General features: G+C 40.0%; 1 protein-coding gene across 1 annotated transcript in view; it reads right to left on the reverse strand.

The window, feature by feature from the left end:
* The window catches only part of eif4e2 (eukaryotic translation initiation factor 4E family member 2), a 37,245-nt gene extending 27,841 nt beyond the window's left edge, over nt 1-9,404 (reverse strand). Inside the window, exons 1-2 of the mRNA XM_060834109.1 lie at nt 9,321-9,404; nt 3,134-3,248 (exon numbers count right to left, since the gene is read on the reverse strand). Of these exons, the coding sequence (XP_060690092.1) occupies nt 3,134-3,248; nt 9,321-9,340 (135 nt within the window). The 5' untranslated portion in view covers nt 9,341-9,404. The remainder of the gene's footprint in view (nt 1-3,133; nt 3,249-9,320) is intronic.
* Between the last annotated feature and the right edge of the window lie 7,697 nt (nt 9,405-17,101).

The following is a 17,101-nucleotide window of genomic DNA, read 5'->3' on the forward strand; positions in this document are numbered from 1 at the left end:
GCTATACGAGACTATGTTGCTTCTGGAGCATTGGGTTTGACAGGTTATTGAGATAAAGCAGCATCAAGAGTCTTTGAGTTAAGGAAAAATTGCCTGGTGACAGCCCTCAACTTGTTTGAGCTGCAATTTGTTAAAAACTTGAAGGCAGTGCAGCCAGAAACATCCAAAGCCAGCAACAAAAATCATTTCTCTCCCTTCTCTGTGAGAGAAGACAAAAAAACCCAAGTAACTCAAAAGAAAGACTTCTCATACAAAACGAAGGTCGACCTGATCAAATATCAAAATGAAGAACATCCATCACTCTACACACACCATATCATCATTGATAAATCAAAAGAACTGAGAGAGACAACTTAACTCACCACCGTCATCTGGACTTTTGATCGACAGAAATCCTTTCTCTTGTCCACTTTTTCCACCCGTAATATTTGCCAAATATTATGCCTTTTTTTTTATCTGTCTTATTTGTGAATGACTGTGTGTGTATTTGGGTTTTAAAGGAGTGTAGTTTATATCACATTGTAGATTTGTGGTTCTTGCTTTTTTCTGACATTCGTTAATGAATATTTTTGTTTAAATGGCATCATTTAAAAAAAGATTTCTTCCTTGTTTACTAATACACTGTTGGTACCTTCTAACACTTTAAATTAACTTACTTTGTTATGATGCCTTTTGGAAAGTGCAGAGATTTTCAAGCCCCAATACTCTGGGGTTGCCAAACAAATTAATAATCTAATCAAAGCTTGCAAAGACCACAATTCACATGCCTGTTGGAATCAAGTAACAGGAGCGACTGATTAGGTTCCTATACTTCATAACAACTACAGTTTATTACCAATAAGTGAATTTTAATCACAAATAAACGGCTATGAACAATCAACATATTGCTCTACTAGTTACAACTCTCACATTGCTCCCCTCAACTTTAAAACCCTTACACATATACACAGACAGACACAGACAAACAAAAACAAACTTGGGTTTCATGGGCGGAGGTGAATAAAAGACGAAATCCTGATGTGATTGGGGTAGACAAAGTTAAAACTAACACAATACCAGGCTATAGTCCAACAGGTTTATTTGGAAACTAGCTACCTGATGAAGGAGCAGCACTCCGAAAACTTGCACTTCCAATTATAAGACTGGAAATCATTGTTCAATAGCATCAATTCACAGGGTTTGCTGAAATGATCCTTTTGCTTGCCAGGACTTTGTTCTTTCGTCTCTTTTCTCTTCTTCACAAGAGATACAAGACAACTGGTATACTAACTACAAACTTTTTTAGATACTGCTTAACGGCAATAACGTACAGTAATTGGTGGGAATTAAAATTCTTCTTCATTTAGTCTTCAGGTATTTTTACTGCAAAAAGTCACACACTCAGCACCTGTCCTTCCAGCAGTCCAAAGGCTTCTCACTGTATTGTTCACACCCATAAGCTGTGCAGTTGTCTGTGAACCAGAGAGCTATCATCAGGCTGACAAACTCTAGCATCCATATCAGGTCACAATTTCACAAACCAATCAGTTACTTTTTAGTCAGCCAAATCTTACTCTGCATATCAATATCCCTCTCAATCTCCACTGTTTCTCCACCAATCCTAGTTTCATACTGTGTACAGTTTCCCCCACTGCTTGAACAAAGTAGCCGTGCAAACACTACACGCAATGAGCTTCAGGAATTGTTTTCAGAAGTTCAGCAATAACTTCATATTCTTTTGATTTTAAAACTCGCCTATTTTTTCATTTCAGTTATGATCTTTACAAGTTGTATTTTGGCAGTTTGCATTTTGGTAGCTAGAGTGTAATTTGTAGTCAACAAATCCCAGAGCTCAGCTGCCTGGCAGTGAAGTATTTTTTTTCAATACTAGACTTAAAATAAAACAAGCATAGTAAGTTTTGGAAATTTTGAATTTACCAGATTGTTTCATTACTTTTTAAACTGGTTTCACACTACTTGTAATTATGCTTCACATCAAGGACATCTTTAATAACACTCCCAAAATAACATTACACAAACCTGAATATAAATGTGAAGTTCCTTTTCTGTCACTGAAATGGAAATCATTTTTAAATCAACACAATAGTAGTAGCATAAATGCACAGGGAAACATTTATCTACTTCGTTATTAAAACTTGAGAGAAAAAAAGGATCTGATAAATGAGTATCAGACTAGTCATGACCACATTCTTATTTGCACAACTTTTTATCCTTATATTTATATTCTAAATTAAACACTGCATTGTAACTAACATTCCAATAGTTAATTTAGAACATAGGAAATTATTTTTTATAACAATACTCCCAATGCAAGAATAAGATCCAATTTTTAAAATTCATTTGTGGGATGCCCCCCGTTGCCCTTGAAATGGTGGTGGTGAACTGCCTTTTTGAACCTTTGCAGTCCAGCTGCTGTGGGTAAAACCAGAAATCCTTCACAGAGGGAATTCGAGGGCTTGACCCAGTGACAGTGAAGAAACAGCAATACATTTCCAAGTCAGGATGATATCCCAAAGTATCTGCTACACTTGTCCTTCTAGATTGAAGTGATCATAGGTTAGGAAGGTGCTGTCTGAGGATCTTTGGTGAATTGCTGCAATGCATCATGGCGAATATACACTTCTACTACTGAACGTCAGTGGCGGAGGGAGTGGATGCTTATGGATGTGGTGCCAATCAAGCAGGCTGCTTTGTCCTAGGTGGTGTCAAGCTTCTTGATCCAATTGTTTCCCTCCTGCTCTGTAGCATATTACAGGCCATATTTAGTTGGGCATAATTCACCATCCAACAGTTATCCCATTCAAACTTTAAGAATTACTCCACAGTAATTAGGCAAGTAAAACTCTCTGTATGAACCCACCACAGATCAGCTGTCAATATTTTGTTCTTTTATTCAGCAGAGTCTGACTGTGAGCTGGCTGTTCCTTCAACAACACATTTTGTATGGCGAAACAAACGAAAAACAAAGAATGGATGCTGAAAATCTGAAACAAAAACAGAAATTGCTGTGGAAATTTAGCAGGTTTGGTAGCATCTATGGGGAGAAAGCAAAGCCAACATTTCGGGTCAAGTGGTCTGTCTTCATTTTGTGTAGCTGTTCATTCTACTTCAGTGTGTGCCTCGATGTTCTTACCTTTCGTTTGGTACTGTTTGGGGTCTTCTCCTTGTCTCCCTTTTCCTTCTCATTCTCTTTCTGTGTGTGGGTATCCTCATTTTGATCTTGATCACCACTGTCATCATCTTTTAAACTACAAAATGAAGAAACAGTTTGTAACAATTGTCCAGAATGGGTTAAGAGTGTCATTTAGCAACAGCATAATGATCTATTTCAACTCTACAAAATCAGTAATAGTTGTACCAATATGTTGATTACTTATTTTTGCTTACAAAATTATCTGGCATATAATGCTGCAAGCAGTGAGAGCAAATGCAACATTAACCAGTCTACCTGACAAAACAATTCCACATATTTTCTTCAATAAATAATGCAACCAAAGCCACAGCAATTAAAATTTCACAGGGACTGTTCTAAGTTAACTGCTCCTTCTACTGTTCAAACTATAATTTTATAATACCCAATGGTCAAGGCAAGTTTGGAATATGCTATTTATGATTAGAATGACTACCCCATAATATAGAGGTGCTGATGTTGGACTGGAGTGGACAAAGTTAAAAATCACACAACACCAGATTATAATCCAACAGGTTTATTTGGAAGTACTAGCTTTCCGGCAGCTGCTCTTTCATCAGGTAGCTTCTTTACCGTGTCCTGCTGTTACTGCACACTCCTGAGCCTTGGTCTCGTATTGGTTCCCAATTTAATAAACATCCATTCTATTCTGTGTTGTTTAAGTGGATAGATGAGTGTCAGTTAAATATACAATACAGACTCAAAATTCTTATAAGATTAGAATATATTTATAAAGGGATCAACTTGGATGCTATATTTAATGACTTTCAAATGGCAAATTGTAAGGCAATTAATATTATTAAATAAATTGAGAAGTTTTGGGAGTTCAGTAGTATTGAAGAGAATCTTCTCTGGACTGCTTCCAATGTCAGTATATCTTTCTTCAGATAAGGGGCCCAAAACTGTTCATTATGTCTCAGTATAGTCTCATTAGTGTTTTGAAAAGTTCCATTTAATTTTACACTTTTATATTCCTTTCCATTTATTTCAACAGTCAACATTCCATTTGCCTTCCCTATTACCTGCAAAATTTCAGTGTGAGCTTTTTATGATTCATGATTTTGAAGACTCCCAAATCACTCTGTTTCATAGATTCATGCAATGTTTCTCCATAAAAGTAATAGACACTCCCTCTATTTTTTGTGCCAAAGTGCATAACCTCACATTTCCCCACACTGGGAAAAATAATTGATTTTATTCCATCAGCCAACTTATATCTATGTCCCTCTACAGATTCTGTGTCATTCTCACTATGTACCTTCTCACCTATTTTGTGTGTCATCCCGTACTTGGCTGTTGTATGTATACTCAATTTCTATGTTCAAGTCATTATATAGTTAATAAATGCAGAGACAGCACTGATCCACGTGGCACACTATTAGTTACAGATTGCTCGCTTGAAAATGCCCCTCTTACCCCCACTCTGTCTTCTATTAGTTAGCCAATCCTCTATCCATAAGGATGTAGTAGCTCCAACACTATGGGTTTTTCTCTTATTAAGTAGCCTAATGTGTGGTATCTTATCAAATGCCTTCTGAAAATCCAAATCTACCACTTTTCTTAAAGCTCTCCTGCTTGTTACTTTCTTAAAGAATTTTAGTAAATTTGTTAGGCATAATTTCCCTATCATGAAGCCATACTGACTCTGCTTTATTATATTATGTAGTTACAATGCATTATCTGGCCCAGCATCTCTATTTTAATTACTTAGTTCCTAAATATTTTTTGAAAAATCATACTTGTCCTTTAATTCATACTTTGTAGCCTGTAAATATTTCACCTATTTACCTTCAATTTGAAACTAACCTATAATAATAGTCAAATGAGTAGCTATCACCAACCAATTAACTTATAATTTACCTGCGATATTATGCTTTTGTGCTGGGTGCCCGATTCTGGGCTTCAATTTCTCCTGTTAAAAAAATCTTACAAACTATGATCCAAAAAAAAACACAAGTAAAAACACAACTCTTTCTTTCTGCACTATATTCGCATGTTATCTCCAAATTATACACTCCATCACACTGTGTCTTACTCAGGATTTGATCTCTCCTTCCTGACCATGTGAAGCTTTTTGATACTAATATTTAGTAACTTTATAGTAATTTTAGGAAGTTAGGAATTTAGTAATTTTGGAATGCTTTTAGTGTCTTCTACTGCGAAGACTGATGAAAAGCATTTATTCAAATTTGCTTATTTCCCTTTTTCCCCCCATCAGCCTCATGCTTTAAGGGGCCTATGTTCTCTTTGGCTTCTCTTTTTCTTTTTATATATTTAAAGAAGTTCTTTTGTCTGTTTTGATAATACTAGCAAGTTTACACAAAATTTATTTTTCCTATTTTTTACCTTCCCAATCCTCTGGTTTACCACTAATCTTTGCTATAATCTTATGGCTTCTTTTCTTTTAATCTAATGCTATCCTTAATTTCCCTGGTTAATTATGACCTGCTTATCCACTTCCGAGAATCCTTTCTCTTCACTGGAATTTGTCTTTGCTGTGAGTCATCAACCATTTCTTAAATGTCTCCCATTGTTCCTCAACTGTCTTTGCTGTGAAACTCTTTTCCCAATCGATTCCAGATACCTCTGTCCTCATCCCTTTATAATTATCCTTACTTAATTTTAGTATAATTGTTTCCAAACCAAGTTCCTCCCTCTCAAATAGAAGATTAAATTCTACCATGTTATGGTAACTGTTCCCAAGGGAATCTTTTACTCTGAGACAACTTATTAAACCTGTCTTATTACACATTACCAGATTCAAAGTATCCTCATCCCTTGTTGGATCTACAACATATTGTTTCAGGAAATTGTCCTTTGTACACTCTATGAATTCTGACTCATTGCTACATCTGCCATCCTGACTAGTCATCCATGATTAACATGCTGCCTTTGTTAAATGCTCTCCTTATCTCCTGATTTATTCTCTGTCCCACTACAGTGCTGCTATAAGGGAGCATACTCCTACAAGGGTCTTCTTTTCTAACATCCACTCGTATGGGTATTACATCTTCCAATTCAAGATCATTTCTTACTATCATACTTATTCCATCCCCTTTAATAACAATGCTATCCTCCACCCTTTCCTTCCTGCTTGTCCTTTTGAAAAATCATGTCTCGCTGAATGTTTAGTTTCATGCAAAACTGTATCCATAATGCCTAGAATATCATATCTATTAACACGTATTTGTGTTGTCAATTAATCTATTTATTTCAATTACTACGCACAATCAAGAGTCATTAATGTTGCTCTTTTAAAAAATGTTTTCCCCTTCTGACATTATTTACTGCTTCTTTACAATGTATACTCTGTACTTTCCTGTCCCACACTGAATATTGCTATCCAAATAACTGACCTGTTATGCCATCATATCCTCTTGTTTTGTAAAACTACACTTTGCATCTCTCAAACCTTAGTTAGCTTAAAGCCCTCTCTGCAGCCCTTGCTATTCAATTTGCCAGGACACTGGGTCCCAACATAGTCAAGTGAAGCCCATCCCATCAAAATGGTTCCCTTCTCCCAATTACCAGCACCTTCATGAACTGAAAGGCATTCTACCCTCACCAATCTTTGAGCCATGCACTTAACCCCTTGACTTATTTGGTTTATGCTAATTTGTCTGTGGCTCAGATAGTAATCCAGAGATTATTAGCTTAGATATGCCGTTCTTTAATTTAGCTCCTAACTGTTCAGAGTTTTTCACAAAACCTTCTTTTCTTGTCCTACTAGCGTCTTCAGTACCAGTGCAAATGGGTCCTAGGTTTTATGAATCAGTTAGTGTACAAAATCAAAGATGTAATAGTAAACTTATATAAAATTATGCTAATTTACAGTCAAAATGTGGTATCATGGCTTGGTCATCCTAAAGTTAAAGAAAGATGTCAAGATTATGTAATAGATGTATCAGACAAGTTTTTTCCTGTGAGGAAAAACTAAAGAATGCAAGACTCTTTATTAAGCAACAAAGGTTAAGAAGAGATCTGACTGTAGGTTTGGATTATAGAATCATAGAATTGATATGACACAGATCCTTTATATCTGTACTGACTCTTCAGGTGAACATCATGATTTGGTGCCATTTGCCAGCCACCATACCGTAATTCTGCATATCATTTCCATTTAAATAAACACCTACTGTCCTCAAGTGTGCCAGTTGATCTTGACTCAGTGAATTCCAGAAAAAATCCCTTGCTAAATAAGCAAGTTCCTTCTCACATCACATTTACTTACTTTGCAAATCATTTGAAATCTGTGCCTGGTCATTCTTTATCATTTTATGAATGGGAACACGTTCTCTGTAAAAGTAAATTCACTCTTGAACACCTTGATTGGTCCTAGCTCCACCATAATCTCAAGCATGCATTCCAGATCCTAAATACCCCTTACAGGAAAAACATTGTGCAGCCAGTGCTTTAAATTTGCACGGTTTCTCAATCCTTTTATCAATGGGAATAGCTTTGCCTATCTACTCTGTCCAGATTCATTATGATTCTGTCCGCCTCCAACAATCTCATTTCAACCTCTCAGTCCCAACTTTTTCAATGTATGCAACACTTTCACTTCCTCCCTACAGTCTGGTGTTCAGACCTGGACATAATAAATCAGTTGAGATCCAATCAATGTTTCATACAAGTTCAAACACTTACTTGCTTTTATACTCTATGCCTTCATTGATAAAGGTTTGAGTGCTGCACGTTTTAGTAACCATATTCTAAACCTGTCTTCACCTTGACAGATTTATGCATATATAGTATACATTCAAGTCTCCCTGCTTTTGCACCCTTCATTTTATACTGCCTTCCCGCAGGATTTGAATCATAACAAACCACTTCGCATTTTTCTGCAGTAAATTTCATCTGCCATTTCTCCATTCACTCAATTTCAATATGCTTTACAGCAAATTAAGTACTTCTGAAGGGTAGTCACTTTTGTAATGTAAGAAATGTGACCTAATTTCCACACAGCAAATTCCCATGTACAGCAATATAATAACCTGCTTCTAGTGATTTGGAATGTTTAATAAAAACCAATCAACTCAGTTTTAAACTTAATTTAGCTAACTTCAATTATTATTTATTCCAAACTTTTACCATCTTTAAATGTCAAACGGTTCCCTAATATTATTCATGAAATACCTAGCTTAAGATTTCAGACTAGGTCTAACTCTTAACTCCTGTCTCTCAGTAAAATACTTCCCTCTGCACTCCTTTAATATCTGTTAACTTCAATTCAATGACTACTCAATATTTTAAATTCCAGCAGCTACAACAGTAACTTGTTTAATCTATCCCGAAGTCCATATTTGGACTCTGAAGTAGTCATGCCGACTGGAGACGTTAATTGTTTCTTTTTCTCCACAGATGCTGCCAGACCTGCTGAGTTTCTCTAACATTCGAGGTGCTCGTTTCAGATTTCCAGCGCCCGCAACGTTTTGATTTTATGTAATTCCAGTAAATCTACGTTGCACTTGCTCCATGTCCAATCCAATACAGGGAACTACTCAAGCTTCTCGGCATGTATTACCAGATGGTGGTATGGTTGAAAAATGGCTTCTATCACCTTGTTTCCTAGCCAACTAGATATTAGTATATTGTCATTATACGATCAACCTTTTGGATTATTCACCGCATTTGTTCATGAAATGTAGTGACCTATGTACTAGAACCAAAAAGCCGCTATGGACGTTATTGCGTCTTGCTTTAGAGCATTTATAGGGTACCCAGATCTTCGGCAACATTAACCCTTAAAAACACAATGTCCTTTCAAATTATGCCAAGCCTATTGACAAAATATAAACGATAAAAACAATGTTAATTTCAAAATGCTGAAGATGCTAATATATTGATTTCGGTGTAAAAGAGTTCGCACAGGGAGACTGATGGAAGCATTTGATATTTCAGGGTTGGTTGTTTTACAAGAGCCTCCTCGCTCCGGTTAGACATCGGAATCACTGAGCCACACAGGAGGTCCCACAGCCCGGACACGAATGCGGCCCTGCAGGCGGCAATTTGAAAGGTCTTGGGGCAAAAAAAAATGAATAAACGTCCCGGGACAGAGCCGCTAATACCGAGATAAGACTCAGAAGAAATGTTTGTGTGGGAGATGGAGAAAGGGAAACCAATGACTCACGCATCGAACTTGTTGTTCATGGCGTTGACACCGGGCGGGCCAGCTAGAGAATGCTCTCTCACTCGGGGACACTCCCCTTCAGCGGACGCTCGAACTGCAGCTGCGCGCTCACCTGAGAGGCGGAGCCCGGGACATCCGGGGACGCGGCACGTGATGGCTACCACCTCATCAGCTCGGCGCGCGAGCGGCCGGTCCGTTAGTCGCGGCACGTGATGGCTACCACCTCATCAGCTCGGCGCGCGAGCGGCCGGTCCGTTAGTCGCGGCACGGTGAGGTGAGAGCGCGGCATGGGTGGGGGAAGAGGAAGGTAAGAAAGAAAGGTGAGGAGGACCAGGTTAGGGGTCTGCAGATGGTGGCATTCAACCAAAAGTGGCGGGAGAACGAACGATTTGGAGGTACCGGTGTTGGACTGGGGTGTATGAAGTTAAAAATCACACAACTGAAAATGTGTGGCTGGAAAAGCGCAGCAGGTCAGGCAGCATCCAAGGAGCAGGAGAGTCGACGTTTCGGGCATGAGTCCTTCTTCAGGAATGTGTTGCTGGAATGTGTTCCTGAAGAAGGGCTCATGCCCCGAAACGTCGATTCTCCTGTTCCTTGGATGCTGCCTGACCTGCTGCGCTTTTCCAGCCACACATTTTCAGCTCTGATCTCCAGCATCTGCGGTCCTCACTTTCTCCTTAAAAGTCACACAACACCAGGTTATAGTCCGAACAGGTTTAATTGGAAGCACTAGTTTTCGGACCGCCGCTTCTTCATCAGGTGGTTGTGGAGCACACTATTGTAAGACACAGAATTTTATAGCAAAAGTTTACAGGGTGATGGAACTGAAATTTTACATTGAAAACTACCTTGATTGTTTCTTGAGTCTCTCATCTGTTAGAATGACCATGATAGTTTCACTTTCATATGTAAATCACATTTTTTAAAAAAGTTACATTCTCAGGTTATTGTAACAATTGGTGTTAGCCAGACAATATGTTAAGATGTTGAAGGTGTTAGCCCCCTGTGTTCCCTGTCTGTGCCATAATTAGACTGATTCTAATCTAAAAAGTGAGTTAACAAGAGTCTTATATGGACTCATGCAGTTTTTGAGCAAAGTACAATGTAACAAATGATTTGGAGATGCCAGTGTTGGACCAGGTTACAGTCCAACAGGTTTAATTGGAAGCACACTAGCTTTCGGAGCGACACTCCTTCATCAGGTGATTGTGGAGGTCTCGATCGTAACACAGAATCTATATCAAAAATTTGCAATGCGATGTGACTGAAATTATACATTGAAAAACTGATTGCCCGTTAAGCCTTTCATCTGTTAGAATACAGTGATAGTTTCACTTCTTTCGTGTGTAAATCACAAAACCCTTTTTAAAGTTGCATTCTCGGGTTAGCTGATACTTTAAAGTGCAACTTTAAAAAGAAGGGTTTTGTGATTTACACATGAAAGAAGTGAAACTATCACTGTATTCTAACAGATGAAAGGCTTAACGGACAATCAAGGGGTGGTTGGGTTGCCATGGCTCAACACTTTAACTCCCCCTCCCACTCCACCAAGGACATGCAGGTCCTTGGACTCCTCCATCGCCAGACCATAAGAACACAACAGTTGGAGGAAGAGTGCCTCATCTTCCGCCTGGGAACCCTCCAACCACAAGGAATGAACTCAGATTTCTCTAGTTTCCTCATTTCCCCTCCCCTCACCTTGTCTCAGTCGAATCCCTCGAATTCAGCACCACCTTCCTAACCTGCAATCTTCTTCCTGACCTCTCCGCCCCCACCCCACTCCGGTCTAGCACCCTCACCTTGACCTCCTTCCACCTATCACATCTCCATCGTCTCTCCCCCCTACCTCTTATCTTAGCCTGCTGAACACACTTTCCTCATTCTTGATGAAGGGCCTATGCCCGAAACGTCGAATTTCCTGTTCCTTGGATGCTGCCTGACCTGCGCTTTTCCAGCAACACATTTTCAGCTCAGTTGTGTGATTTTAAACAATGTAACAAATGGGTAGTGTGAACTGGAGCGATGGTAAGGGGAGCAAGCTGGGGGATCGGTATGGGATAAGAAGGTTAGAGGGAATTGGAGAGGAATGGGGTTTGTGGGAGGGGGAGTGAATCTGGGGAAATGGGATATGTAGAATTGTTGATCTGGGAGATTATGGAGTGGAGTTGCGGGATGGGATAGGTGACCTTGGAAGAACCACTTCTTTACTTCCTAGCGCCCTATATTTTGAATTTTGTTTGCAGAAACCCATCTCATTTTTTACTTGTCATTGGTACTAACCTTGATCACAACTCTTTCCCCCACAAGAGTGTCCTGCAACTGTTCAGGCACTTCCTTAACCCTGACAATATTCCTGGTGCTGCAAACACAGCTGTCACTGTATTCCTGAGAAACCATTTTCTCTAGCAGTATCCTAAACAAATTCTGTTCACGAAGGATATCACAAGTGGATTTCTACATTGCCTGCCTGGTGCTTTTACTCTGTTAGTCACACTTGCTGCCCATGTTATCCACGTAGATTTCAATCCACAGTGAATTCCAGCCACAGCCTCAAATCCAAAATGTAGATTTTTAGTAGCTGCAGCTACATATACATGCATCACACTTGGAGGTGACCCTGACTTCCTACCTGGTTGAGTTGCCTTACCTTGACTTACCTCAAAATTATACTGTTTACTTCCTCTAATGTGAAGAACATTAAATAAAAATCAGGGACCCTTAGAACTTGTACTATAAAGATAGAAGCATTGTGGAATAGTGAGTGGGGAATTGAATGTTGGGGAGGGGTGTTTGGGAGAATATATGGTTGGAAGCTTGGTAGGAGGTGAAGGGAGGCTGGACAGGATGAAAGGGACTGGAAGAAGAGAGTGGGGAGAAAGGGTTATGTTGGAAGGGGAAAAAGTAGATGAAGGTGCTGAGTGGGATGGTGAGAAGAGGCATGTGGGAGAGTCTGAAGGGGATGGAGAAAGAGAAGTGGGTGCTTAGGGAGAGTGTTTGGGGAGACAATTCTAGATGAAGAAGTTAGAGAGGAGTTGGCTTTTGTGGGTGGGGAGGATGGAAATGTTGGAACGGGGGAGTAGGAGGGTGTGTGTTCTTGGATGCGGAGTTGGGCGTGGTGAGAATAAACTGGGGAGGAAGTCCCAGCATATCACATGCCCTTCCCTTGGAATCTGAAACTACATTATTGATGGTCTAGGATAGTAGCTTCAATCTGTCTATCTTCCCACTAGATCTGTACAATCAGTGCACATCTAGTTCCTGAGCTCAGCAGGTTTGACAGCATCTGTGCAGAGAAATCCAGCAACTGGTTTTGATTCCTGTTGAAGTAAAAGACAGTCTGCAACTTCACTCTTACAAATTTAACACCTCTCACTGCTGCAATTCAGGAAAAAAATTACAATCTAATTAATGATATAATACCACAGAAAAATCAAACTACTTAAAAGTAATTTATAAAATTATGCTGCATGTTTTGTATCTCAATCATTCCAAATTGAAATGTATTATTGGGCTAATAGATTCTTTCAATATTTCATACACTTCTGTTCAAAATAATTTTTTGTTTGATAATCATAGGACCCATGGATTCTATATAACTTTATTTTCTAGAATCCCTTAAAACTTCTGGTTGCATTAGTTTAAATGTTTTAGAACCTGAATCATATGAATGTTATTTAATCCAGTATTCCTTGTGACCAGGTTTGGTGATTTTCAAATTCTGGTACTCATTTAGTTGTCCCGAGCATCACAGATGATGTCTTCAGCCAGTTCAATACACTCCATGCAATATTAAGAAATGGTTGGAGGTACTGGATGCTGTAAAGGCCTGACAACATTGCAGCAATAGTATTAAAGACTTGTGCTCCAGACTTGCTGCTCCCCTGGCCAAGCTTTTTCAGTACAGTTACAAGACTAGGATCCATCTGACCATGTGGAAAATTGCCCAGGTATGTCCTATACACACAAAACAGGAGTGATCCAGTCAAACTGATTTCCTCTCCATCAGTGTACTTTCAATAATCAGTAAAGTGACAGAAGGTGCTATCAGGAATGACATCAACAATGCTGTCAAGCAGCAGCTACTCCGTGATGCCATGGTTTGAATTCTGCCAGGAACATACAGGTCCTAATCTCATTATGGCCTTGGCTCAAACACAGGTGTGGTGAGAGTGACAGCCCTTGACATCCAGGCTGCATTTGACTGAGGGTGGCATCAAAGTATCCTAGCAAAACTGGAGTCACCGGGTACTGGGGGCAAACTCTCTGGTGGTTTGAGTTATACCTGGCACAAATGATGTTTGTGGTTAGTCAGTCATCTGAGCTCTCGGACATTTCTGCAGGAGTTTCTCAGGGTAGTGTCCTTAGCCCATTATAATGTCAAAAGTGGCCATGTTCGCAGTTGATTGCACATTGTTCAGCACATTCACAACTCAGAAATTGAAGTGGTCCATGTTCAAATGCAATAAAATCTGGATAATAACCAGGTTTGGACTAACAAGTGGCAAATTACATTTGTGCTACACAATCCCAGGTAATGACTATCTTCAGTCAGACAATTTAACTGCTATCCTTTGACATCCAATAGTGTTATCATCACTGAATCCTCCACTATTAACATCCTTTGGTTATTGTTGACCCGAAACTCAACTGGACTTGTCACTTAATTACAGTAGCTACAAAGGTAGGTCAGAGGCTAGGAGTAGCACACCACCTGACTCCTCAAAACCTATCCATCATCTACAAGACCCAAATCAGGAGTGTGAATGGAATACTCCCACATGCCTGATGGGGTCAGCTCCAACAACACTGTTGTAGGTGGAAAATCACCAGCCTCGGTCTCAGAGTTGGGGTTCAATGACAGCTTATTGTACAAGGAAATACCAGAACTCTGGGGAGAGAAAGACACCAACAGCACAGTGGTCAGCTGTGATTCTTCTCTCAACCTGGAGCGCATGTCAAGATACTTTTATACATTTTGTAATAATAGGTCAGTAATGAGGTTATTGTCTTGGAAATGGTGGACACTAGAAATTTTTTTCCGTTAGGTGAGGAGACTAGGACCCGTGCATACAGCCTTAAAATTAGAGGGGGTCAATTCAGAACAGAAATGCGGAGACATTTCTTCAGCCAGAGAGCGGTGGGCCTGTGGAATTCATTGCCGCGGAGTGCAGTGGAGGCCGGGACGCTAAATGTCTTCAGGGCAGAGATTGATAGATTCTTGATGTCTCGAGGAATTAAGGGCTATGGGGAGAATGCAGGTAAGTGGAGTTGAAATGCCCATCAGCCATGATTGAATGGCAGAGTGGACTCGATGGGCCGAATGGCCTTACTTCCACTCCTATGTCTTATGGTCTTTATAACGTGGCTTGTTTATGGTAAACATTGCAGAATCATTAACAGTTTCAGTGCAGTTATTGTCAGTTCCAGTGCAGCCTTTGTTAATTTCAGCACGGTCGTTGTCAGTTTCAATGTTTGCAGAAGTCCATTGCTGTAGTAATAGTTGCTAATCGCTCTTCCTCTTCCTGAGAAGGATGATTACTGCAGCCCTGGCTATTACCACTCTGTATTAAATCCGTATCAAGGTGTTAGCATTTTGATCAAAGGTGTTGGCTGGACCCAGACACTTCGGGCAGTGTATACTACTCGTGTATTCTCTCCCCCACCTGCCTTAAACTAATCAACTAGGTTATGAGCGCATTGTGCTGGCATTCTGGTAGCCCCAGACAGCGTCTGTATTTGTTCCGCTGCCTCTCTCCGTAGGATGGCCGCCAGACCACAATATGTGTCAAGTGGCCAACTGATGGCTCAGCAGCCATCTTGTGTGTCCATGTGCTTAGTGTCACCCTGCCCCGTGCCATCTCCCACTTCAACACTAAAGGAACTTGATTAATTGGCGCCACATCCACAAGCATCCACTTACTTCACTGTTACTCACTAGCAGTAGTGTAGTATTCACAAGGTGCAATGCAGAGGTTCACCAAAGATCCTTAAATTCCAAACCCACTTCCATTTAGATCATGGATAGCAAATACATGGGAACACCACCGTCTGCAAGTTCTCCTGCGAGCCACTCATCGTCCTAACGTAAAAATAAATTGTCCCATTGGGCAGATGCAGCATGGGTTTATGAAAGGCAGGTCATGTTCACCGAAGTTACTGAAATGCTTTGAGGACATTACGAGCACTATGGACAATAAAGAACCAGTTGATGTAGTGTATCTGGACTTCCAGAAAGTATTCAACAAGATGCTGCGCAAAAGGCCAGGGGCAGTATTGGATGGGGTGGATGGGGCTGGGGTGGACAGTTTAGAGGGGAGGGGGGGTGTCTCTTGGGGCCGGATTTGGCAGGGGAGGGGGGGGAGTGTGCCTCGGGCACGGTGTGCTACTACCTGGTCTCCTGATCGGGGACCAGACTTCACAGAAAACTCTGAGCTCCAGAGGAAATCAATTACCTGAATAATCAATTTTCCAAATGAAATAGTGCCCGCTCATCCCGTTTGGATAATCTAGGTTCCTGTGTATTGACAATGGAGGGAGTGCAGGAGAGGTGCACTAGGTTGATTTTGAAGTTGAGCAAGTTGGCTTTTGAGGAGCAACTGAGTAGACTGAGACTGTACTCATTGGAATTTCTGAGAATGAGAGGGGGTTATTACAGAAACATAAAATTATGAAGGAATAGGTAAGATAGAAGCATGGAGGCTGTTTCCATTGGCAGGTGAACCTAGGCCTGGGGACACAGCCTCAAAACAGGTGTAGGACTGAGTTGAAGAGGAACCTCTTCACCCAAAGGATAATGAATCTGTGGAATTCTCTGCCCAGAGAAGCGGTTGAGATTAGTCAAGATAGATTTTTGATCGGTCCAGGAATCAAGGGTTATGGTGAGCGTGCAGGTAAGTGGAGCTGAGTCCAAGAAAAGATCAGCCATGATCTTATTGAATGGTGGAGCAGATCTGAAGAGCCAGCTGGCGTCCTACTCCAATTTCTCATGTTCTTATCATCATTCCTTTATTTTTACGGCAATTCCCTCCAGAAGGACATTGTGGGTCAACCTGCAATGCATAGAGCAGTACTTCAAGAGGCAGCTCACCACCATCTTATCAAGGACAACTAGGGACAGAAAAAAATCAAATCTTCCTTTGTGCTCTGGATCTGTTTTTTAAATAAAGGGTAAACCTGCATGTACCTTAGACACTTTCAAATTCTTTGGTAGCTGCTTTTTCATATGTTAGGATGTTTTCTCAAACGCTATTTAAAATTGCTCTTCCAAAGTTTAAAAATTGTGAGCTGTTGTTTTCTAAAACAACAATTCGCACCAATGCACGATTAATGTGAGCAAACCTCATTATTTGGATTTTCTACAGACAGACACATACAGGAGTAGATTATATAAGGTTAATGAATCTTGGCTGGGTACTCACAAATAGACACACAAAACAGGCCAGAGCCATAAAACTTATTGAAATGATGTGTATGTACTGTTTTTATTTCAAGTGTTCATGATTACTGTGTTTCTTTCAATGTAATTCCTAATTTCTCTCAGTTGATTTAACTTCAAATATTGTTTTATGCCTCAAATTGACTTGTGGCTCAGTGGGAGTGAAAAGAAGAAATTATTTTTCTTTGTCAGCAATACAAACAGCTGGAGTGTCATCCTGAGAGAGGAGCTAATCTCTCTCTCTCAATCTGGCAATTGCCATATCTTTCACCAGCTTGATTACCCTTTAATTTCAGAATTACCTTACATATATTGAATCTTAACATTTGACTGTAGTAAAACATCA

Source organism: Hemiscyllium ocellatum, chromosome 13 (assembly GCF_020745735.1).
Source record: "Hemiscyllium ocellatum isolate sHemOce1 chromosome 13, sHemOce1.pat.X.cur, whole genome shotgun sequence".
In the NCBI taxonomy this organism is placed as follows: domain Eukaryota; kingdom Metazoa; phylum Chordata; class Chondrichthyes; order Orectolobiformes; family Hemiscylliidae; genus Hemiscyllium; species Hemiscyllium ocellatum.